The sequence below is a fragment of a genome, unplaced genomic scaffold (assembly GCF_019419815.1).
Source record: "Pyrus x bretschneideri cultivar Hongxiangsu unplaced genomic scaffold, Pyrus_bretschneideri_v1 Contig32, whole genome shotgun sequence".
Lineage (NCBI taxonomy): Eukaryota > Viridiplantae > Streptophyta > Magnoliopsida > Rosales > Rosaceae > Pyrus > Pyrus x bretschneideri.
Genome location: NW_025999635.1, coordinates 1,148,916 through 1,172,199, shown reverse-complemented (window position 1 = coordinate 1,172,199; position 23,284 = coordinate 1,148,916). Strand labels below are relative to the sequence as shown.

The 23,284-nt window shown below is 35.3% G+C and overlaps 3 protein-coding genes across 5 annotated transcripts in view; 1 reads left to right on the top strand and 2 right to left on the bottom strand.

The window, feature by feature from the left end:
• The window catches only part of LOC103936743 (ribosomal lysine N-methyltransferase 4), a 79,122-nt gene extending 75,887 nt beyond the window's left edge, over nt 1-3,235 (top strand). The window contains 7 exon segments of the mRNA XM_048590551.1: nt 182-217; nt 662-745; nt 1,168-1,301; nt 1,527-1,615; nt 1,729-1,874; nt 2,246-2,446; nt 2,887-3,235. Of these exon segments, the coding sequence (XP_048446508.1) occupies nt 182-217; nt 662-745; nt 1,168-1,301; nt 1,527-1,615; nt 1,729-1,874; nt 2,246-2,407 (651 nt within the window). The 3' untranslated portion in view covers nt 2,408-2,446; nt 2,887-3,235.
• Nucleotides 1-15,355, bottom strand: part of LOC103936744 — an 86,204-nt gene extending 70,849 nt beyond the window's left edge. The window contains exons 1-11 of one of the 2 annotated variants that reach the window (XM_048590543.1): nt 15,063-15,355; nt 14,358-14,816; nt 13,907-14,134; nt 13,443-13,741; nt 13,008-13,119; nt 11,229-11,534; nt 9,429-9,758; nt 8,707-8,988; nt 7,531-7,854; nt 6,871-7,152; nt 4,329-5,937 (exon numbers count right to left, since the gene is read on the bottom strand). In XM_048590543.1, the coding sequence (XP_048446500.1) occupies nt 4,615-5,937; nt 6,871-7,152; nt 7,531-7,854; nt 8,707-8,988; nt 9,429-9,758; nt 11,229-11,534; nt 13,008-13,119; nt 13,443-13,741; nt 13,907-14,134; nt 14,358-14,786 (3,915 nt within the window). In that variant the 5' untranslated portion in view covers nt 14,787-14,816; nt 15,063-15,355 and the 3' untranslated portion in view covers nt 4,329-4,614. Of the gene's footprint in view, nt 1-4,328; nt 5,938-6,870; nt 7,153-7,530; nt 7,855-8,706; nt 8,989-9,428; nt 9,759-11,228; nt 11,535-13,007; nt 13,120-13,442; nt 13,742-13,906; nt 14,135-14,357; nt 14,817-15,062 lie in introns of those variants that run through there. The other variant, XM_048590542.1, reaches the window with a different exon arrangement.
• A 2,877-nt stretch (nt 15,356-18,232) lies between these two features.
• Nucleotides 18,233-23,036, bottom strand: LOC103948338 (protein MAEA homolog). Of its 2 annotated transcripts, none has more exons than XM_048590553.1 (7): nt 22,591-23,036; nt 22,055-22,249; nt 21,350-21,472; nt 20,574-20,759; nt 19,852-19,985; nt 19,177-19,363; nt 18,233-19,088 (listed from the first exon to the last, which is right to left on the bottom strand). In XM_048590553.1, exons 1-7 carry the CDS (start codon nt 22,909-22,911, stop codon nt 19,077-19,079), a joined length of 1,158 nt encoding a protein of 385 aa, XP_048446510.1. In that variant the 5' UTR covers nt 22,912-23,036; the 3' UTR covers nt 18,233-19,076. The 2 variants fall into 2 exon arrangements, with proteins under 2 accessions (XP_048446510.1, XP_048446509.1); XM_048590552.1 differs by having other exon boundaries at nt 18,233-19,084; nt 22,591-23,035.
• Nucleotides 23,037-23,284: the final 248 nt, after the last annotated feature.

Genomic DNA, 23,284 nt, shown 5'->3' with positions numbered 1-23,284 from the left:
AATTGAGTCTTTTTTATGTTTTTATTGCTTTATATTAGTTCAGTTATTGGGATGCAAAACAAATTCATTTCTCATATGCTACTTATATTTGCAATTACTAGCTCCCTTTAAAGTTTATACATATCAGGGATATGTGTGAACAATGTTCTTGATTTTTCATGCCTGTTATTTATCTGGGCAGGTCATTGCTGACCGCAATTATCCTCCTGGTGAACAGGTTAGATGCTACTTAATTAAGATGGTTTGTTTCCCCTATTTAAAATTACAGGCACCCTTTGGAATTTTGATCAATTTTTGTTTTTGTAGACGACTCATTAAAATTTTTCACTCATTTTCGTTTTAGATGTCTCTCGTTGGGTTTGAAATTTTCATGACAAAGAATTAGTAAAACTTTTTATTCCTCAGTGGTCATTGTGTGTTAACAGATAACGGATCACAATACATGAACACAGGGTCTATGTTAGAGTAAAAAGCACAATATTGCTTGATATATGCTGTGGAATTAATATTTAGAAATTACTGGAAGTTTGGGGTTTCCTATTATTAGTATGAATGGATGGTACATGGAAACATCCTCTGGAGCAGTTCGTGAGTATGGTTATGTTGCAGAAGTGGTTATTTAAAGTTGTAACTCTGGACTTCAATTTGTATATTTGTATAGGTACTGATAAGATACGGAAAATTTTCAAATGCTACCCTGCTTCTTGACTTTGGGTTTACACTTTCATACAACGTCCACGACCAGGTCAGTCTTGGATTTCAGTTCACTATAGTCACAATGATTGCTTTGTTATGTTGCGAAAATGTTTCTGTTGCTTAATTCACACTTCTTACTTTGATTTAATACTTCGACTAGAAGTTTGTTTTTGGTAACAAAACTATTCTCCCTTTGACTCCATGACCAAGACTACTTTTGATCTAGCACTTGTTTTAAAACCTCTTTGATAAGTTGGATGTCTTTCATGGGAGCATAGTAATTGCAATTAGTTGAGTATTTATAATCTCTATGTTCAGTAAGTTTGCTTGAAGACTCAAGCCACTTAATTATCTGTCATCCAGTGTTAATTAGTAAGATACTGAATACATGTTCTACATCATTTCTTTCCAGATGATGGCTTTGTTATATGTAATCTGTAAATGTTATGGATGCCCTTGGTCTATTTTCAGGTCAAGATCCAGGTCAATATACCTCACCATGACGTCCTTTGTGAAATGAAGTGGGAACTTTTGAAGAGACATCACAGACCAATCAGTAATGATGTCAATGGTTTCGACTCTTCAATGGATTCTTTCACTAACAAGTTGGTAGTGATGCACTATATCTCTTTTATTTCCTTTTTTTCCCCTATTTTTGTTCCTTTGCCTACATGATGGCCTTTATCCCCCGTATCTAGTGGTACTCTGTGAAGTCAAATATTCTGTTTCTTTTGTTCCATTTCCAGTCTTGTTTGCGTTTATCTGCGTGATGACGTGATATCTTGTGATGAAAATCTTTTACTGATTACAATAATCGTACGATGACATAGGGAAGTTAGGTCTGCTAGTGGAAAAGGGAAAGGAATTCCTCAGTCACTTCGTGCTTTTGCTCGTGTTCTATGTTGCGCCTCTCCTCAAGGTGCGTTTCTCTTCATGTTAACTTACTCGCATGCATTGCTTAATATGCTTCTGAGCTCATTTAACCTTATGACTCATCTGGAAATAGTTTATTGATTGTTTCTTAATATTCAGAACTTAGTGACCTGGCCAAAGAAGCTGCAGAACATGATGGTCGATTGGCTCGACGTCCTTTAACAAACAGCATCAGAGAGATTGAAGCACATCAGATGTTATCAAAATTAACCCAATTAGCTGAGGATTATGATGCATCTATCAAGGTAAAGATGCTAACTTTTTACTCCCTTCGTTTACAGAACTTGTCTATGCTAAGTTAAACAAGAGTTCATTATTTTCTATGATAATGCATTAATTCACGAGAGCATACACCAATTACGGTTCTTTTGAATGAAGGAATTCTTAAGCATACGAACATTGAATCAGTGACGTGTTGCAGTAACATACTCATTTTGGTTGAGATATTGATGAAGTTGAGGAATTTTATAACTGGAGAATTCTTAGGCGTTTGGGAAGCCGTACTAAACATATGAAGAGAGTGGAATTTTAATATAATCATTTCTATAGTTTGCATAATGTTGTATCTGACTACAAATGTAGTAACTCCCTTAGTGCTTCTTGAGTGTGTGCATAGTCTTTGGGACCTGTAAGTTCTCCAGTTACATGCGAAAGACTTTCTATCCGGAGGCAAATGGCTCAGGATCTCCTCAATGGTGAACTTCATATCCTCAAAACTGCTTCTGCGTGGCTAAGAAACTACTGCGACACTTTGACTACAACAGACTGCCATAGATGATGATATTGGTTTTGCAATACCACCAAAGACTCGAGAGAGGTAATATCATCGGAGATTATTTATGCAATCAGACACAGGTACAAGTTATGGATTTATATGAAACTGTACATGAGAAACCGGGATTCTGGGAAACTAGGAGCCCACAATATCAGGCTAACATGAAGGAAAACCCACCAAACTGGCTCTTACGCTAAAAATAGAAGACACATTTTTGCTGGGTGAATTTGGATTTCTGTGTGAATGCTTTCTCAAGTGAATGAGGTTATAGTAGTAAATTTCTATAATATAGTCCACATTTTTTATAAATCTGCCTGTGTAAGTTCATCTTACGCTGCCGATCCCAAGGCCGGAAAAAGGAGGGGGGGAGAGCGTCAGAAAGTCGACAGCCGGTACTTTGTTCTTCAGGTCGAATTTCTATGTATGCATATCATTTGTCTGGGTATTTTGCTGAAACTCGATTATTTTTTTCTAATGTGCAGTCGTTCCCGATCACCTGTAAGGAGAGAAAGGAGTTTGGAGAGAAGATCAAGGAGTCCTCATGACAGCCGAAGCCCTAAGCGTTGTAGGGCTTCACCTCCAGTATTCAATTGTGATTCAATGAGCTAGATCTCAATTCAGATTGTGATGTAAGGACTTTAACTTTATCTTCAGTGTATTAAAATCCGAGCAGATGTAATAATTTGTAATAAGATGTAAAGAAATTTACTAAAAATAGTTTTGTTATTCAAATTGAAATTAATTTACAGAAACCTTGACTGAAAGGTTTTATTAGATAGTAGCTTGAAATGAAACTGAATGCATAGTAGTGATAATATACAATTCTCTAAATGAAACTGAAAGGTTTTAATCTGTTTTCATTTTTTAAATAGACTACCATTTTTGCCATTGTGCTGTTTGTGCAGAGGATATATCTCATTACAAGGAACCCTATCCGACAGAGCATTTGCTACTCTTAAAAGTTTTATGTGAACTCCGAGCTCAAGTCAGTCCTTAATTTTCATATGTTTTCATGTCTAGGAGGTTTACATGGTTTTTAACCATTGAATCACCTAAATTTATGCTTACAATTGCATTGTTTTTTATTGTTGATATCGATTAAAACACTATATTTAGGTTATTGGATTATGCTTATAAGAGTTTGTTAACATATTCATTTTAATAATTACCACTTGCTTTGATACATTGAAAAGGTTAATTCTGTGCCAGAAAATAAGCTATATTAATAAAACTGTTTGTTTAATGTGTTAATCATGTTGTGGTATTTTAATGTTAAAACCACTTGCCTTGAATATTTGGGAAGAAATTAGCCCTGTGAAGTAATAAAACATGCCATTTCTGGAGGAACGAGATTAAATTGTTTGCTTTGCTGAGACGGTTCTGTTTAGATTAATGGATGGTGTAGTCCATTTTGAAACCTCTGTAAGTTACGGATTCATTCTTCGTAGCGAATCTTCAATAATCAGTGTGCAGAAGAAAAATCTATTAATTTCAATTTAATTACTTTTGAAAAGTTAGAGATTTGCTGAGCATGTTGGAAATTTGAATTAGTAGCACTTTTGCATGTCACACACAATGGCCTGTACTTCCTCTAATATTTTTGAACCAAGTGTCAGTTTTCTTGGTGATTTTCACCTTTTCCAGCTACCAGTTTGTTGTTTGACACTGTAAATTTGTAAAAAAAAAATAAAAAAAAAAAGAAACAAACCTAGGGCCATCAGCTTTCTTTGGCATTATGGATTCAAACATTGCTTACGAAAAGAAAAAAGGAAAATTAATAAAAATGACTTGAAAACTTTGAGTTTTAACGATAAGGACAAAATAAAGGGTAAAGTGAATAGTATCAGGTTTGATTTTTTAGTGTAAAAATATGGTTTTTCGTTAAAGCGAACAGTACTGCAAGCTTTTCGTTAAAACTCCCAAAGAAAAAAGCAACATAATATTTTATTCATTTTCAATCCTACAACAACGTGCAAATACATTTTCTACTGGACTCTATTTATGGTTCTCTAGTTCTGAATTTTGGCCATCTCTTTTAAGACGGTATGGATTTCAGTGGGGGCAATGGATAATTCTAGAGGTTTGAACCAAGAGAAGTGCAAAAATAAATGAAATGGGCAAAAATATAAAAGTTACAACATTTGATACCTAATTATTTCACAAGCACACACTTAAACTGAAACCAGCTGCACGGGGTTCACATCAATACTTCACTCGGAAGTTCTAGAGGCCGAAGATACATTATCGTCCACCGTAGAATGCTCTACCCTGTTTCTAATAGTTTGCACTAGTCCCTCAAGCTCCTCAGCTACTTTTTCCATTGACGGCCTTTCCTCCCCACTTGACCTCAAACATGTCACGGCAAGCACACTCACTTTTTTGGCCATCTCAAAACTAAACTTGTCTGTGTTTATTTCACCATCGAGAATTTGGCCCAAGCGATCTTCTTGCACTGAACAAAGAAAGTCGTTTGCTAGGGATGTCTCAAACCCGTCAGAAGAAATTGCCTCTTGACGCGTTAGTAGCTCCACTAGGACTACTCCAAAGCTATAGACGTCGCGTGATTTAAGATACTCAGGGTCCAAGTGTCTGGATGTCCCAGGCAAAGTTGATACTTCATCTTCCATTTCACCTTCATCTTCATCAAGCAATCGTGAAGCTCCAAAACCGGTAACTTTTACAGTGTGAGTTGTACGATCTATTAATATATTCGTTGTCTTCAAATCTCGGTGTATGACTGACCTGGAGTGCACATGTGCTAGAGCTCTTGCAGTTTCCGCTGCTATCTTCGTTCGTGATTCCAACGAGAGTTTCGATTTGTTTTTGTGAAAGTGCTCAACAAGAGTCAAAGCATCGGTGCTGTCGTAAACCATTACAGGCCATCTTGTCTCTAAACAATAACCTAACAGCCTCTCCACATTTTCCTGACTGATATGTAAAAGAACAAATGCCTCATGAACAAGACGTTGACTCTGGATGAACGGGTCACCAGCAGCACTGTTGCACGTTTTTATGGCGACAGCACTTCCATCTAATTCTGTGTGGTAAACTATTCCAAAGCCTTCTTCATTTGGATTGTTCAAACAAGTGTAGTTCCTTGTGGCCACCTTAATGGCCCCTTCAGAATAATGGGTAAAAAAGTTTGAGGTAAAAAAGTTGAATCCCAATCTTGATACGAATTTGCTGTAATTTTTTATGAAATGCTTCCGGAATTCAGTGGCTACACTCTTCATGTCGCTGTGCGTCAGAACAAGGGCTTCAACAACATCCGTAATTACAAAAGGAGACTTAGTTGCGACAGGTACTTTATCAGGAAAAGAGGTTGAGAATGGCCAAGCCAGAAGTTCTTCTCCATAGATTTCTCCTGCGTCTTTTACCCAACCTTCTTGGCCTATTCTTCCTTCCACAATCAACAACATTTGAATTGGGTCACCCTTTTCAATAATATTGTCAGTACGATTATACTTCTTGGGCCGAAAGTGGTTGCAAATTTCTTTCAACACTGATTCGTCTATGTATCGGAATGCTGAAATCTACATTTCATAACATTTAAATAAATTAAATGACAGAATAAAAAATCTAATACATAAATATATAGTTATAACTAACTCATGAATTTTAAAAACTTTTCATCCATCATTAATCTCCAACGTTTTTATTAAAATCTGCAGCCTTCGGACCGTTCTTGTGTTTGCTCACTACAAGAAAAGGTGGCCATGTAAATGTGAAAGGTGTGATTGTTGCTCCGTTGCAATGATGCATTGTGGCTTTAGATCTATTTAAATTATATTTTGTAAACAACAAAATATGGCAGTTAATGATTGTTTTTTTTTTTTTTTATCATCATCACATAGTACTTTTCTTAAATGAATTGTGACAATAAAAACGTAACTAATTACTCTTTTTCTTTTCTTTTCTTTTTTTGCTATCAGTGACATTATTGCAACCCTTAGTATCACGTTTTTCCTGTTTGTACCACCCACTTTTTTATAGCATATTTTTTTTTCCTGGTTTTAGTTAATTTCCATTTTTGGGTTATTTGGATGATTATAACTACAAATGTTCACATGCTTCAAGTAATATAAAAAAGTATCCAAGTGGATGGTTTTCCTTATAAAATTTATTGATGTGAAAGGATAGGGGTTAGATATTTCCAAGTGGATGGTCTTCATCGGCCGGCAAATTCTTCTATTTGACAGCTTATTTTTTTCTTTTGTTTGTTTTTTTTCTGTCTCATGTACTTACGCTCCACCTTATCATGGGCAAGGGCTAGATTGTTATCTAGCCTAGGTCCTAGGTTGGGGTTGGTATAGTATACGTTAGTTATGCTGTATTTAAATGCCTGGGAGCTATAATATCACATGCGCATGCATGGGATGTTGGGATGAGAGCTACAAATGAATAAATGCCTTAAATTCTATGTTCAAAATTAAAGTCATGGATTCATGGATTTGAAGAAACTTTACCTGCTTCAACTTAGTCACTGGCATGTAACTTTTGATCTCATCTCGTAAATCCCTGATAAGACGATGAACGAGATGATCCCAATCGAGCAAATCCCAATAAAGATCATCTTGTTGAAAAATTTCTTCTACATTTTTCATGATCCGCGACTTTACATCTCGATTCAATCTTTCAGGAATCCCATTTCTACGTATCAATCCATCTATATTTCGATCAATCTCCTCTTTCAGCAATCTTCTGTGTCTAGGCTTCTCTTTTTCTAAAATGTCTGATTGCATGTATATCTATTAATCCACAACAACAAAAAGGTTGTTAGAGTTCGTTAGTTCAACTAAAAAGAATATGTAGCCAAATTACAATCAAATTGAGGTTGTTAGAGTTTCTTAAAGGCTTATTGAATTTGTCAAACTATATGAACTTCATATCAGGGAGATAAAATTTTGCGTAATAATTTAAATAATTTTGGATTACTCAATATGTGTTGTTTACTACACACATTAGGCTTAAATGGCCCCGCATGTGAAGGGTTGTGTTGAAAGCATAAAAGTCTTGTCTAATATTTTAAATATAGGTAATTCTTGGATCTCTCTTTTATCCCAATTAATTTTCCTATTGATGCTTAGTTGTAAATAAGGGAAATGTGCATTTGATTAAGAGCTTACACTTTGCAAGTCCGATGCGTTGAGAGCAAGGGCTTCAACAAAACCAATTGCCTTGACAGATTCAGTTGCCAACGGTTTTTTGAGAGGAAAGGAAAAGTAGAATGGCCAACGTAGAAGTTCTTCTCCACATAATTCTCCTGCACCTCGTCTCGAATCATCAGAAGATCTCTCTTCAATGGATACAAATCCGTCCACAATGTAGACCATCTTGTCCAGTTGTTCACCCTTTTGAATAATAAAGCTGTTCTCAATATACCTCACAAGATTGAGTTTCTGACAGATTATTTTCAACACATCTTCATCTATCCCTTGAAGCATTGGCACCTGGAATTCATATTGTTAAAATCAGAGAGAAAGCAAGAAAAGCCATAGGAAGAATTAATTAAATTCTTATTAAAAAGATAAAGAGATGCAATCCTCATATTATATGATCATCAAGGTGAGTAATTACTTGCTTCAACTTGGCAAAAGGCTCTTTTTTTTTGCACCTTTGAACATCCGAAGGATGAAGAGGGAGAGTAAAAAACGTAACTAATACAACGGTTGATGATTGTTTTTTTAATGGTCTCCTTAGTATTTTTCTTAAATGAATCGTGACAATAAAAAACCTGACTAATGCCATAAGCATGACTTCTTTTTTCTTTTTCTATCCAATTAGTATCACACTTTCCCTATTTCTACCACTCACTTTTTTATAGCATATTTTTAAACTTTTTCCCTGGTTTTAGTTAATTGCCATTTTTGGGTTATTTGGATGATTATAACTACAAATGTTCACATGCCTCAAGTAATATAAAAAAGTATCGAAGTGGATGGTTTTCCTTTTAAAATTTATTGGTGTGAAAGGATAAGGCTTAGAAAGTTCCAAGTGAATGGTCTTTATTGGCCGGCAAATTCTTCTATTTGGCAGCTTATTTTTTCTTTTGTTTGTTTTTTTTCTGTCTCATGTACTTACGCTCCACCTTATCATGGGCAAGGGCTAGATTGTTATGTAGCCTAGGCCCTAGGTTGGGGTTGGTATAGTATACGTTAGTTATGCTGTATTTAAATGCCTGGGAGCTATAATATCACATGCGCATGAATGGGATATTGGGATGAGAGTTATAAATAAATAAATGCCTCAAATTCTATGTTCAAAATTAAAGATATGGATTCATGGATTTGAAGAAACTTTACCTTCGCCAACTTCGTCACTGGCAAGTACCTTTCGATCTGATCTTGAAAATCCTTGGGAAGATAAGAAACGAGTTGATCCCAATTGAGCAAATCCCAATAAAGACCATCTTGATGAATTTTTAGTTCTACGCTTTCCATGATCTGCGACTTTACATCCTCATTCAACCTTTTAAAAATATCATTGTCTTGTATCAATCCATATATATTTAGCTTAAACTCCTCTTTCATCATCCTTCTGTGTCTACGCTCCTCTTTTTCTAAAATGTATGGTTGGTGGTATATCTATTAATCCACAGCAAGAAAAAGGTGGTTAGAGTTCGTTAGTTCAAGTAAAAGAAAATCTAGCCAAATTACAATCAAATTGAGGTAATTAGATTTCTTATAGCTTATAGACTTATTGACGTTGTCAGAGGAAATCAAATTTTGCCTAATAATTTAAAATAATTTTGGACCCTCTTCCTCCTATTCCCAATGATTTTAACTAAGATGGAGGCTCAATTTTAATATGGTATTAGATGAAACTAATGCATCACTCAATATGTCTTGCATAATCCACACATTAGGCTTAAGTTGCCCCGCATGTGAAGGGTTGCGTTGAAAGCATGAAAGTCTTGTCTGATATTTCAAATACGGTAATTTTTGGATCACTCTTTTATGCCACTTAATTTTCTTATCAATGCTCAATTTTAATAAGGGAAATGTGCATTTGATTAAGAGCTTACACTTCGCAAGTCCGATGCTTTGAGAGCAAGGGCTTCAACAACACCAGTTGCCATGACAGATTCAGTTGCCAACGGATTTCTAAGATGGAAGAAAGAGGAGAATGGCCAACGTAGAAGTTCTTCTCCACATAATTCTCCTGCACCTCGTCTCGAATCATCAGAAGATCTCTCTTCAATGGATACAATTCCGTCCACAATGTAGACCATCTTGTCAAGTGGTTCATCCTTTTGAATAATAAAGCTGTTCTCACTCCCAGTATACCTCACAGGCTCGAATTTCTGCCAGATTGTTTTCAACACATGTTCATCTATCCCTCGAAGCATTGGCACCTGAAATTCATGTTGTTAAACTATCAGAGAGAAAGCAAGAAAACCCATAGGAAGAAATTTTCATTAAAAGGATAAAGATACAATCATCAACAGTTAATTAAATTCTTAATAAAATGATGAAGATAATACTTGGTACTGCCTGTTCAGTACTCAAAATTTACCGACCTCCTAATAGTCCAATACAATAAAGACAACTGTTCATTTTCAAGTCTCCAAACACACAACCAAACTCTGATCGAACACTGAATTCGCTCTCTTCTCCGATGACCCCAATCCCTCTTTTCTGCCACCCGCTGTGATCGTCGTCCTCCGTTATGGACGACGGCGATGATTGCAACCCGTCGTCATCAATCCAGAGAGTGGGTCTTATCATTTGATCTCAACCTGGTGATCTTGAAGCCACTTTTTGTGCCACAAATTAATATGGATCTCCATAGTGGTAACAATCAGTGGGGGAAGAAGAACATCAAAGAAGAGCCCCTCTTTTTTATAAAAATAAATCGTATGGTTTCAATTAAATGGGTAATAGCTTTTGTGAAAGAATCTGTAATGTTTTTGCAGTTCTGGAGCGGACTGTGGGCAGAGAAAGGTTGAAGGAGGATGATTGGTATACAGAACCAGGGTGTTCGGTTGTGTGAATGGAGACTTGAAAATGGACAGGACAGGCGTCTGTTGAAACCCCACCTAAACTTGTAACCTAGTGCCAATTTACCCATCAACTTTATTTTCAATCAATTACCTCCCTAAACTTTATTTATTGCAAAATTTCCTTTTGCCGTTTAAATTTCTCACGTTTTGTCCATGATTCTGTGGTTAACTTATTAGTTACCAGGTTTGCGCGCCTCGTAGGCTTTATAATTTTTAAGGTCAACAGATTCACAATAAAAGTAGGATTTAAAGATGAAAATAAAAAACCACATCTCTCACTTCCCCTCTTCTACCCAATTGTGACCCTTCTCATCCACCCCAAATCTTAAACCACCAGCCACCCCTAATCTCATATCAAATTCATCCGCCTACCGCTTCCCTCAAATTCATTCCCAATACCACCCCGCAATAACCCACAACCTCCAATGGCAGGTTCCAGATTCCCAATTCAATTCGTGATCCCCCTTCCGCTCTCCCTGCAAACCCACCTTCTCCAATGGCATGTCGCATGTCCCAGATGCTAATTCAAAAAGGGCAAAACATATTTACTTCTATATGACGATTTTGCCCTCCAAACTAACGGAATCATGGTTGAAATGTGTCATATTTAATAGAAGATGGGAATTTGGCCATAAATAAAAGTCTAGGGGAGTAATTGGTTAAAATTTAATTTTAAAGGGTAAATTGGTAGTAGGATATAAGTTTAGGGGGGATTTCGACAAATAAGTCTTATCCAAAAGATAAATAGATACTATACTCGTTTTATGTGATTATCAAAGTGAGTAATTAATTAAAGGGTAAATTTAGATATAAGGAACTTACTTGTTTCAACCTTGTCAAAGGCATATAATCTTCTATACGGCTTTGATCATAAAAGGAAAGAAGAGGGAGAATATCATCCAAACTAATATCCATATCACCTTTAAGTGCTTCTTGTACTTTTTCCATCATCCGCAACTTCATACCCTTATTCAACCCGGTGGGAATTCCTCTTTTAAATAACCATAATTCTATATCTCGACCTTTTTTTTCCATCTTTTGTTCGATTAGCAGCATCTTTTGTTTCTGTTTGATTATCATCCTGCGTTTCTGATCCTCTCTTATTGTAGTTTCAAATTGCATAGACATCTATTCACCAAGTAAGAGATTGATAAGAATTAGATTGTCATATTGGATAACAACTATTTTTCTTTGAAGTTGAATGTCATCAGTATATTGGATTTTCAGTTTAATCTTTTTTTCTACATTTAACTACTATTTCAACCCAAAAAAATGAAAAAAATGAAATACTACTACATTAATACCTAGTAGGGGTGGGCATGTTAGTGGCCTTGTTAGTGGCCTACCGACCAACCTGACCAACCCAACTGATATATGTTGGGTTCTAAACGTTAAAAAGTTATTTTTGGGTAAAAAATCGACCATCTATTCTATAGCGGGTTGAGTTAGGTTGAAATACTATTAATCCGATTGAACCCGACCCATCCGAATGATAATACATGCCTTAGGAGAAAATTACGGTAGGGAGAATTAGAGACGTCTATTAGAAGAAGAATGGTGAATAGAAAATTGGCTTGATTGATTTGCATTTACAACAGCTTTTTCTATAAACAAATTACCAGTGTTGACGGTTTTTTTTTTAACGATATTATATATAACATGGGTTAACAAGAATGTGGTAGAATCGAACTAAGACCTCTCATTTACAAATGAAGTGAAATATCACTAAATCGTAGTACTAAGTGACACCAATATGGAGTTTTAAAGCCAAATAAGACTAGCAAATAATGACAATAAATTACAATTACAACAAATATAAACTGTTACAAGGAGAGGGACTTATGGGATTGAATTTTAATGGCCAAACAATTGCGACGTGATTGGTGATATGCTTGTCATTTACAACACCAAATTCAGATGAACAAGATAGAAACTAATTAACCTCAACCCGTGAAACACGCCCAACCTAGCCAACCTAAGAATAATTTGGGTGGGTTGGTTTGTTTATTTTCTTAGGTGGCAATGGGTTTGAAAATTTCCAACCCGAGCCTATTGGAATGGCCAACGATTTAAAGTCCAACTCAACCAACCCACCCTAATCTACTTTTGGTTCTAATCTTTTGATGGAATACAATATCATGAACGTATGTAGGTATCTTATTGTAGCTATACAATGAAATTCATAATAATATGCACCTAACCAGAGGACCACAATGAAAATCTAACATACGTAATGAGAGTTAAAACTAGAACGCGATCACATGGTGTTACTATCTCATTCTAATTACACACAGATTTGGTTTTTATAAATATATCCTAAAACCGAGAATATCATCTATGTCATCTACTTATATGATAACACGTAGAATAATACATTATGTGGTAAGTGTTCCTGTTACAAGTAAAAATTTCTTGTACATGACATTTAGATTTAGTGAAAAAAAAAAATCATACTTAACATATATGTAGTTTAAGAATACTTAACATATATTAGATTAGAGTGAATTTGATGGATATCAAAATCTTCACATATCAAGTTTACGTAGTTGGAGTGATTAATAGCACTTAATGATAGACATACGAAAAGTTTTTTAAGCAAACCTGCAAATTTCCGATGAGATATAAAAACAGAAGCAAGCCACTTATAGAAATAAAAACCGTATAGAGATTCTCCCATCCATCAGCACTTGGCTCTAGATTTGAACCAAAGGAACTGCAAAAATGAAATTAATGGATCATTATATAAGATATCAAATTTCAAGTTATAAACTTACAATTTACAACCATTATTCCAAGGGTTTATTTGGTTCTATGGTCCCTTCTTCCTAAAATTTATCCAAGATAACATTTTTGTCTCTCAACTTGATTTTTAATCTCTACGAGTCCTTCTACTCAACTCTATTTCGTTGAAGCAATACTTTAGGTTCTCGATGTAATTTAGATCCTCAACATAAAGAATTCATATAAATTATGAACAAATTCAAGGACCTTAAAAAGTTTAAATTTTTCAATAAAGAAAGACAAAAATGTACAAACCTTAAATTTCGCAAACCCCACCAGAAACAGTTCAATAACTTTTTGAAATAACTGGTTGATCCTACAACATCATATTTAAGCACAGTGGCAAATATACCAAAATCAAAGAACATCGTGCCTGATGAATTGTCACCAACACTGACAGGGCATAAATCATTTAGAATTGTGGTATTTCTAAAGAAGTGGTGATCGTGACAACCAAACATTCTGTTATCACATCCATCATTTTTTTGACATGCAGAATGCCAGCAAATCATCATTCGTTGAATAGCAAAAAAATACCACAGGGCTCCAGCTACCTGAAAATTAAACATACAAAAAAAAAAAAGCCTTAGGAAATTATTAATATTTTAGATGTTATGGTTACTTCAAAATAGTCATTTCACTCTTTTTTTAATAAACAAAAGTGAGATCAGGATAATAAGAATTGATTCGACAAAAAAGAGATATATATTGAAACTTACATGACTAGCAATGATGTACATAGAGAAATTGAGAACACCTTTAACCCATGTTGAAGTCGCTCTAATCTCCTCTTTTAAAGGCATTTTTTGGATTTCTTTAAGTAAGAGGTAGATGCGAAGAACTCGTGACACATATTGCAACATAGTGAAAACGTTCATAAGAACCATCCTTGTTGTAGTCAAATATCTCAAGTCACTCATTTTTGAGAAGAAAACGAGGATTGCCACCTGGATGCCATTCATTAGTAGTGCCAACAGTAAAAATTGATGGATGAATAACAATGTTGTCTAGAACACAAAATTAATACTCTCTAACAAAGTGTATGTGAGACCCAAACATATATTATATTGTTTGTCAGTTTTGTGCATTTAACACGAAAAAATCCGTTTTGGCCACAGGCAAAGCAAATAGGGAAAACAATTACTCCAAGAAAGGGATTTAAGTTCTTACCTGTGAAAGGGGAAGAAGAGCTACAATGTCAATTAAGATATCATATGACGCCCATATTGTCTTGGCTATTCTTGGCACACAAGTGTTCAGCACAAAATTAAAATTCAGCTGGTGTTGTCTGTGGTTAAGTTCATCGATTAAACTCGAATAGTTCTCAGATCTATACATTCGAATAATGATGTCCATTAAATAAAAAAAATCTGTGAGTGATCTTAAAAGAAGAGTGACTATCTTCAACTTTGGATCTAACATAAGGCACTTGATATCATCCTTCAGAATAGGAACGTAGAGGAACAATGGATCTAATAGGACAGCACACAAACACGATGATATAAATATTTTCTTCCAATATTTCTGATCTAGAGACTCAGTAGGTTTTTGAGTTTTCGCTGCCCATATGCAACTTACTTCCATATGCGAGTTTTCCATTCCGGCCTTTGGATTTGAATTTCAGAATTACTGGACAAACACACACAACTAATATAATTAGTAGTTGTCCTAAAAAAATCAAAATTTCTCAAGACATAGTGTTGAAGCGCTTATAACCGTCGGATTTGATCTAGTAATTGAAATTTGTTGAACATTCATCAAATCTGATGATCATAAGTGCTCTGTCACTCCGGTTGCACCAAAAAAAAAATCATAAAATAGTTGACACAACATTTTGATGAAAAAAAGAAAAAACAAGAAACTACTCAAACTTACTTTTCTTTTTCTTTTTCCGGAGAAAATAGAACTGAATCTTGGAGCTAGAACTCTGAAATTTTGCAGATAAAGTAGCAAATACACTTCGAAACCAAATTTGAGATTTCAAATTTCTATAACTGAAATGTTCAAGTTTAAGCAGGGTCGGTATATGGATGCAACAGTCCACGTTTTATAGAAGTGACTTCAAATAAATTCTGTTGAGTTTGGCAATGTTTTAGAATCCAACGGTCGTGATTGTCATATTGTTGCATCAAAATTGAGTCGTTTTGCTCCCTATTTCTCTCTCTCTCTCACTCTCTTTTTCTACAAGACAACTACTTTATAAAGTGGAATAATTGCCGACAACTTTTTATTCTTTTCCAAATGAGAGTGTCAGCTAGATGAAGTAGGATTTTCTTTTCTTTTTTTCTCTTCTTCCTTCTCATCCTATTTGAACGGTCATGTAAAGTCACGTCAATATCTTATATTAATTTTTTATAGATGTAAAAGGAGGAGATGAAAGGAGATAAAAAAATGAGAAAAAAAAATCATAGTCCCTGCTAGATTGCTACTTTCAATTTTGTTTGAAACAAGTCATCAAGACTTTTACAAGGTTGAGTGGCTTTGACACTATAAATCTCCACACAAAATGAGTCACAAATTCAATATTCTCTATATTTAAAATACTAAGTTAAAAACTAAGAAGTGTAATCCTAGGGAAACTATTTAACTAAATTAACTTTTGTAAGAAATATGACGTAATTGTTGATGATTAAATTATTACTTAAGTATTGATTAACGTAATTATTTTTTATTAATGATACATCACATGCTTTACAAATTTGGTCTACCTAACATTTTTCAAACTAAAAACAGCAAATGTGCATTTCTTTTGTTCTTTTTCTTGAAAACTTCGGTGAAATGACAACTTGGCAACTCAGGCAGACAACACCATTTATCCCTGGCATAGCAAAATTATAGTTTTGTTCCAACTTTTTGTCCTGGGATTCTTTTGGTGTTGCTTCTAGTGCACTATGACGATCGATGGAACAATAAAAAGGTATTCTGAATTGTGACTTTGGTTTGGAATATTGTTATATTATCCGAGTAATATGATCCAAGCACGCCAAGAATATTAGAACAAAAACATTATTGTTTTTAATGGTTTGATTTTTTACCATAATCAATTTATATAAGGAAATGCTTCATCTTTTTGGACCATATTTTTTTAAACTAAATGATGTGGTGATTGAATTTTATTTTAAATGATTTAAAGAAAGAATTCTAGTGGTATTCCTCTTCACTTATAAATGAAAGGTCATAAGTTTGCTTCTCGTTAAATGCAAATTTGAATCACATTATTGCTAGTCCATTATAAAGTTAAACTCACCCCCTCCCCCTTAGCGGAGATAATACCGTTTGTTCAAAATAAGAAATAATTTAACCATCAACCACCACATTATTTTGTCATCTTCAAATATGATTTAAAAAGATGGCCTCTCTAGCATCATCTTTCAGATAGTAGTGTCAATGTCACTTATAGAAGTGAATCTCATCTTACTAATTTAACGTTTTTCATTGTAACTATGATGTAATATTATCAATTCTTCACGTTATATCATATGAGTTTCATTATTATCAATATGATATATCGGTGACAACTTAACTATTGTTGATTGATTTTGCAGAAAAAAATTGTGTTATTCACTGGTATTATAAGTTGTAACATCTAAATTAATAACACCATGTAACGGTGTGATTGTCGAGCTGAAAACTTTCTGACAATGATGCCCAAAGAGATAGAAAATTGGTTACAATGACATATAATTGAATGGAGTCAATTTTTTTCGTTTGAGTTGATTTGTAATGGTGCTATTTTGTTAGTATAATTCGAAGAGATTGACGGTTTAGAACGTTAAAATACATTACAGAGTGAATCTCATAAAAAGTTGTGTAAAAAAAATGGTATCACAAATCTGCCCCTTTAAGTGTGTATGAGAAGAAAAAGGGATTAAAATGATAGAGGAAATGAAGGAGAAAAATTATGCTTATTTTTGGCTCAAAATACAGAAAATTGTTCTCAACTAACTTGTAGTTGTACTTTATCATTCATATACATTCCTTCCGCATGTCTCCCACTATCCTTTCCTCCTCCGACACTCCATATTTAATGGGGCTTTTACAGATCCGCCCCTTTAGGTATATATAAGAAGAAAAAGGGATTAAAATGATAGAGGAAATGAAGGAGAAAGGTTATGCTTATTTTTGGTTCAAAAAACAAAAAATTGTTCTCAATTAAATTGTAGTTGTACTTTATCATTCATATACTGTCCTTCCCCATGTCTGCCACAATCCTTTCCTCCTCCGACACTCCATATTTAATGGGCCTTTTTTTTTTAGTGTTTTTTCTTGTGAGTTTCAAGGTTCTAATAAACGTTAAACGTTAAATGGACAACGGGTTGAGGCTTAACGTCTAAATGGATTTAAGTAAATTTATTGTATTTTATGTAAATAAATATCTGTTTATACTTAAAATATATATAATTTCATCATAAGCTAGAAAATAGAATGACATATATATTATAAAGTATTAGAAAATAATGAAAACATAGTAAACAAACATATAATGTGTGCTTATTTAAGTGTTCAATAAATCTTTTACAATTTATTGAAAACAATAAAATGCAAAATGAAAGTTATCTATTTTCTATCTGAGTGAGTTGCAACTTAAACAAGTGTCTATGCGGGCCTGGACGGGCACCTCAGCAGGTCTAGGCGCCCTTTCTTAATTATCAAACGCCTAGGCATTAATCAGAGTAGTGGCTAGCTGCCTAGCGCTGTTTAGAACAGTGGTAAGCTTTGGCGAAAAGATAACTAGGTTACTCTGGTGGACAACATGATTTGTACTTGTTAGGCAGGGATTTTTAGAATAGTGGTAAACTTTGGCGAAAAGATAACTAAGTTACTCAGGTGGACAACACCATTTGTACTTGGCATAGCAACATTGACATGTGATCTACAAGCCACCTGCTCATCATCATAACCAACATGCTATCATTCATCCACGTTTTTGTTTGCCCTACCTTGTGTGATTCAAGAAAAAACGAAAATCTATTTTAGTAATACTTAGTTTATAAAACTTTCTGTTTAAACAGGAGAAATTATTTTCACACTAATTTCATAGGATGTCCGAGTTTAAATATCGCTTGTATTAAAAACTGTAGCTACTTCACCCAGCAAGTTGGGTTTAGAGCCCGTCAACTTGGATTCCCATGACTTGGTTTTTACAGCTCAAAGCAGTAGAGTAAATTAATTGAAATATTAACAAGTGTGGAATGTCTTCCGTTCAGCAACTTGAAAATAAATTCTGCATATATGTGCATGCTTCAATCCCCCACCAGTAATACCAACTTCCAAGTTGAGGAATGAGCCGGACGTCCGGCAGGAAAGCATTTTATGTAGGCAGAAATTCTCTCCTAAGGTCCTCATTTTGAGGACCTGTGAGGTCCTATTTCATTTCAACCCATAAGATTAATCTGACTGAAATAATCCAAAATATGATATTATCCATGTTACACCATAACAAAATAAAAATGTTGTAACAGGGATAATAACAAGATATGATATTATCCCTTTTACAACATACCGGATATATGACATTCACGCCTGAAACTCTTCTTGTTTTTTTTTTTATATCAAAATTATTATTTTGTTATGTTGTAACAGGGATAATATCATATTTTGGATTATTTCACAGTCAAATTAATTTTAAGGGTTGAAATGAAATAGGACCTCACGGGTCCTCAAAATGAGGACCTTAGGAGAGCATTCCTGTTTATGTACATAGACAGAGAGGAGGATGTTTTGACAGTTAGAAATCCCAGAATTACAGATTAATAACGAACTTGAATAATTTAAAAGGGCAATAATATTTATATTCATGATATATATGCCTTCACCAGATCTGTGAAATTGCATACCAATCCTGTCCTTGGACAAGTAATCTTACCATCATTCTTCCTCGCCATTTCTTCAAGAGCCTGCCTCCAAAACATAAATCAAGAAGAATATTTCAAGACTGAATTAACAAAGATCTTGTTCTTACTTTTTACTACATAAAATGCAATCGAACCTTAGTGCTGTAGACATAGCCGTTGGGCAAGACTTGCGGTGGGTTCTCTGTGTCCATTAGTTCCTTAGTTATGTAGCAAACAAGCTTCGAATGATGCTGCTTAGAATAAGGTAAGGGCAGGGCTAGTTTCCGGAAACCCTCCTGTGATAGCGGATCCTCCTTGGTGCAATCATCATCATAACAGTATCTGAATCAGGTCAAGGCAAAACGAAATCTATAAATGCAATTAACAGCTGCAATGCAAGCGGTCATGTGCTCAAGGTGAATGTGAAGTGTCAAAACACCAATCAGGGAGCTAAACCACGACCACCTAATGACTCTGGATATTATGACATAAAACCCTTAAAAGTTAGCAAGAAATGGACGAAAATACTAAATTTCCACAACGAAAGAAATACACAGTACGCATTGTCAAAACTTCATTCCATATACAAAAATTTTGGTTCACTATTTCAATCACATAAGTATGTACATATGCTATGGCTGTTTCACCCTCCCGCTCTAGAGTTTTGTTCTGCAGGTCACATAGGCAACGATGCAGCTCAAAGCCAAAGAAGCTTTGGGAGTCAACTCCATATAAAGTGAAATCGATTGTACCAAGCCTAGAACACTCCTGATTAATAGATAAGTGGAAAACAGTAAACTACAGATCGATAAACAACTGTTATAGGATACGGGGTTTTAAGAGCAGACAGGCCTGCTTGCAGATAAATATTCAGCAAAGGCTCAAGCGTCATGCCATATAACTTGCAGAATTCCTGTTTGAATTGGTCAACCAGGTAATCCCATTGCTTTGGCTCAAATAAAACCTGGAAAACATAATTAACAAAAAAATAAAAAAATTACAATCAGAGATTGACCTTTACCATGCAGCTCCAAAGATAAATATAACCACCAAACCAATACATCTCCCTAAAATGTGTAGTTCAAAATATATTATTTCCCAAGGAGATGGCACAGAAAATGAGTCTATTCTTGAAAACCTAGTCCTGTATATCAAAGGATTCCATACCGGGAATATTGAAGGCTCCATGACTAACAGAGACGAAAATTAATCTGTGAGGAACCACCACCACAAAGAGATGGTGCAGGCAAATATGTACTAGTTTGTGTTCAACAAAACATCTTTCCTACATAGTAATAAGTTCAATTAAACATGGGTACCATTTAGCACATTGTCCTATTCAGCTCATTCCCACAAGATTTGGGGAAAACAGAGACCATAGTCTCAAAATCATATTCGTTAACTTTTTTACTTTAGTCCCTTAAATATCAGTATGTCTATTCCAACAAAAACTGTGGCACAGTTAATTTCAGATAAGTAAAAACCTATAATGCTGCCAAAGATTCAAAGTACTCCGTAAAAGAATTTCCCAATCTAGAGAAAAATAGATCACCTTGTACGGAGCACATTCTGTAGTACTCTTATAAGCTACTGTTACAAAGACCCGCTGGAATTCTTTCATATGAGTAGTTCCCCATGGTGCTAGGTACTTTTGAGCATATGTGATCGCTCGCAAGTTATTTTCAGCTCGTACCAACTCTATAAACTCTTGAAGTCTCAGCTGAAACTCGAATTTACTCTGCCATCAATAAAGAATTCAGCATTAGATAATATAAAACAATCGAACTACAATTCAAATGGTATAACTGTCAACAGGAACCTTTGTCTAGTTATCTAATTTGAGGAAGGAAACAGTTTGCAGTACCAACTCAAACAAATGAATTTCAAGAACCATTTTATCAGAAATTCACAAGCAGTTGTTAGAAATTTAGTAGAACCAACATACTTACGGAAGCACTGCAGCTCAACTACAGGGAATCTTTCACAACAATATAGCAGCAAAATGAATTAGAATATATGAAAGAAAAATGTCATTTTCTTTTTACTTCCATCTCCTAGTATGCAGTCCAAGTATGATAGAAGCATACCGTAGAAAGCCAAACTCGAACAAATAAATCAAATTTCACATAAAAGAACGGCAGGACACATTGAAAGAATCACCATCCTCCTAAACTTATGTACAGAGTATTTTTTTGCTAATTTCTTTCAAAAACAAGCAACAGAACAGATAACTTTACTGACAGAAGAGTAGTATTAGCAAACTCTTCCAATCCACCAAATAGCATGCTTCTCAACCCTACCTCCCCCAAAACGAAAGGGAGCGCATACCTTGGATTTCTTTAACCGTGACTTGTTCTCGGCACACCAGGCTAGGGCAGGGCCTACCTCCTTATTCTGAAGGGCTTCAATAACCTTTTTTGCTTCTTGGAATACATCAATATCAACAAAATCCTGACACATAAGAAACTAATCAAGTTGCCAACACGTACAAACAGAAATATGGAAAAATTCTTCAATCTGCACCACTAGCAATAAGAAAGAAGGGATTCTAACAAGCCAATGAACCTGCGGCAATAAAAGCTAGTATCCCCTATTTATTCTACTTACCTTCACTTCCTAACTCCTATACTAGACCATAAAAGTTCCAACCTATCAATTATGAAAGCAATAAGCTGCTTTCTTTCATTATATAGACTTTGTGAGCTAAAATTTAGTTCATAATTCCTTCATTAATGTCAAAAATATAATTTCTTTCCATCGTTAGCAAATGTGAAGATGAATCCCTCTTCCAATTGTAAAGTAGAGTAAGCAATTGGATAATGAGCATGACTATAATAATAAAACCGTTTGATTGCCAGATATATAATAATATTGCCATCGTTTCCAAGTTCTTCAATCCAATTAATACATTCAAACTACAATAACTCATGATATTCAAACCTTCCATGAATTTATGAACACTGGAAAGAAAAAAACTGATGACAGAGCACTCGGTATAAAGAACCACAAATATGTAATGTAAACCAAAACTACCTGAATATTTCTGCTTTCTGCCAGCTTCACTGCCGTATCATAATAAGACATCCGCAACATGTAATCCACAAGTATCCGGTTCACACGTGTGTCATTCCATTCAGACAGACTCTCCACATCTGCCGATTCTAAATGATCAAGCCGAGCCCGGCACCTCTGCGCCTGCAAGTGCTCCGTCTTACTCCCCTCTTCCAACTTAATCACAAAAAACCCCACATCAATCAGCATGAAAATTCCAATCACAAATAGCCAAATTCAATCACTCAAAGCACAAATATAAACAAAAATAATCTGGTACAATTATTAAACCACAAAAATCCAATCCGGATTAGTTCAATGTCAATTTAGATCGATGACTTTCAACAGTTTAACAGTAATGTAAATCATATCAAAGCTGCCCGAGCTAATAAATCTCAAATTAACCTCTGGTTGCCTCGAATCCATCGGATTAACCTCTGTTCTTTTCTATTTCCTCTCACTCCTCCGTCATCCAAACAGGATAAAACAATCCAAGCTAAGGTTTACAAAAGCAGTACCTTTCGTTTAAGCCCCTGCAGCCTGGAAACGAGGGAGCTGAGATGATTCACGGCGTCGTCCGACGACATGTTGTCCCGGTCAGCGGCTTCGGATACGCCGTTAATAACGGAGGAAATCTCCTTCTCCACGACGCGGTGGTTGGCGCGGATCGTCTTCTTGTAGTGCTCGAAGGGGACTCTGAGGAACTGGTGCTCCAGCTTCAGGGAGTCGGCGAGGTGGCTCAGTTTCGAGGAAGGAGGAGGGGTTGCGGCGGTGGGGACGGGTCCTAGGGTCGGTCCCGGCGACGCGGCGGTACCGTTGGGGAGGGAATCGATTTCCATTGAAGATGGAGAAAGAGATGGATAGAGAGAATGATTGGGGAGATTCGAGCGTGGAATGACAGAAAGGGTAGGGACAACGGCAGATGGAAGAGGAGGAGGAGAGGACTTTAAACGACGGCGTATTGTTTTGGTGGTTTTTCTACAACGGTTCTAACTGTTTCTTCTTTTTTATTTTGTGGGGTCATAAAAATGCTTCATTAGGGTAAGGCCCAATAAAAAGAAAAAGATGTAGTGAGGTCTGGCCCATGAGAACACCTCCACCAGTCCAAACAAAAATCCCAAATCTAGAGTCCAGGAAAAAAAAAAAAAAAAAAAAGTTTTAATTATTTTGGGTCAGTCCCGACGGAAAAGGAACTCGCCGATCATTTTTTTT

Coding starts and splice junctions, on each gene's coding strand:
- LOC103948338 (XM_048590552.1), bottom strand. CDS start 22,911: ATGGAAATCGATTCCCTCCCCAACGGTACCGCCGCGTCGCCGGGACCG. Junction 22,250..22,590: donor TGCAGGGGCTTAAACGAAAG/GTACTGCTTTTG, acceptor TTTGTGATTAAG/TTGGAAGAGGGGAGTAAGAC. Junction 19,986..20,573: donor CAGAATGTGCTCCGTACAAG/GTGATCTATTTT, acceptor TATGTTTTCCAG/GTTTTATTTGAGCCAAAGCA.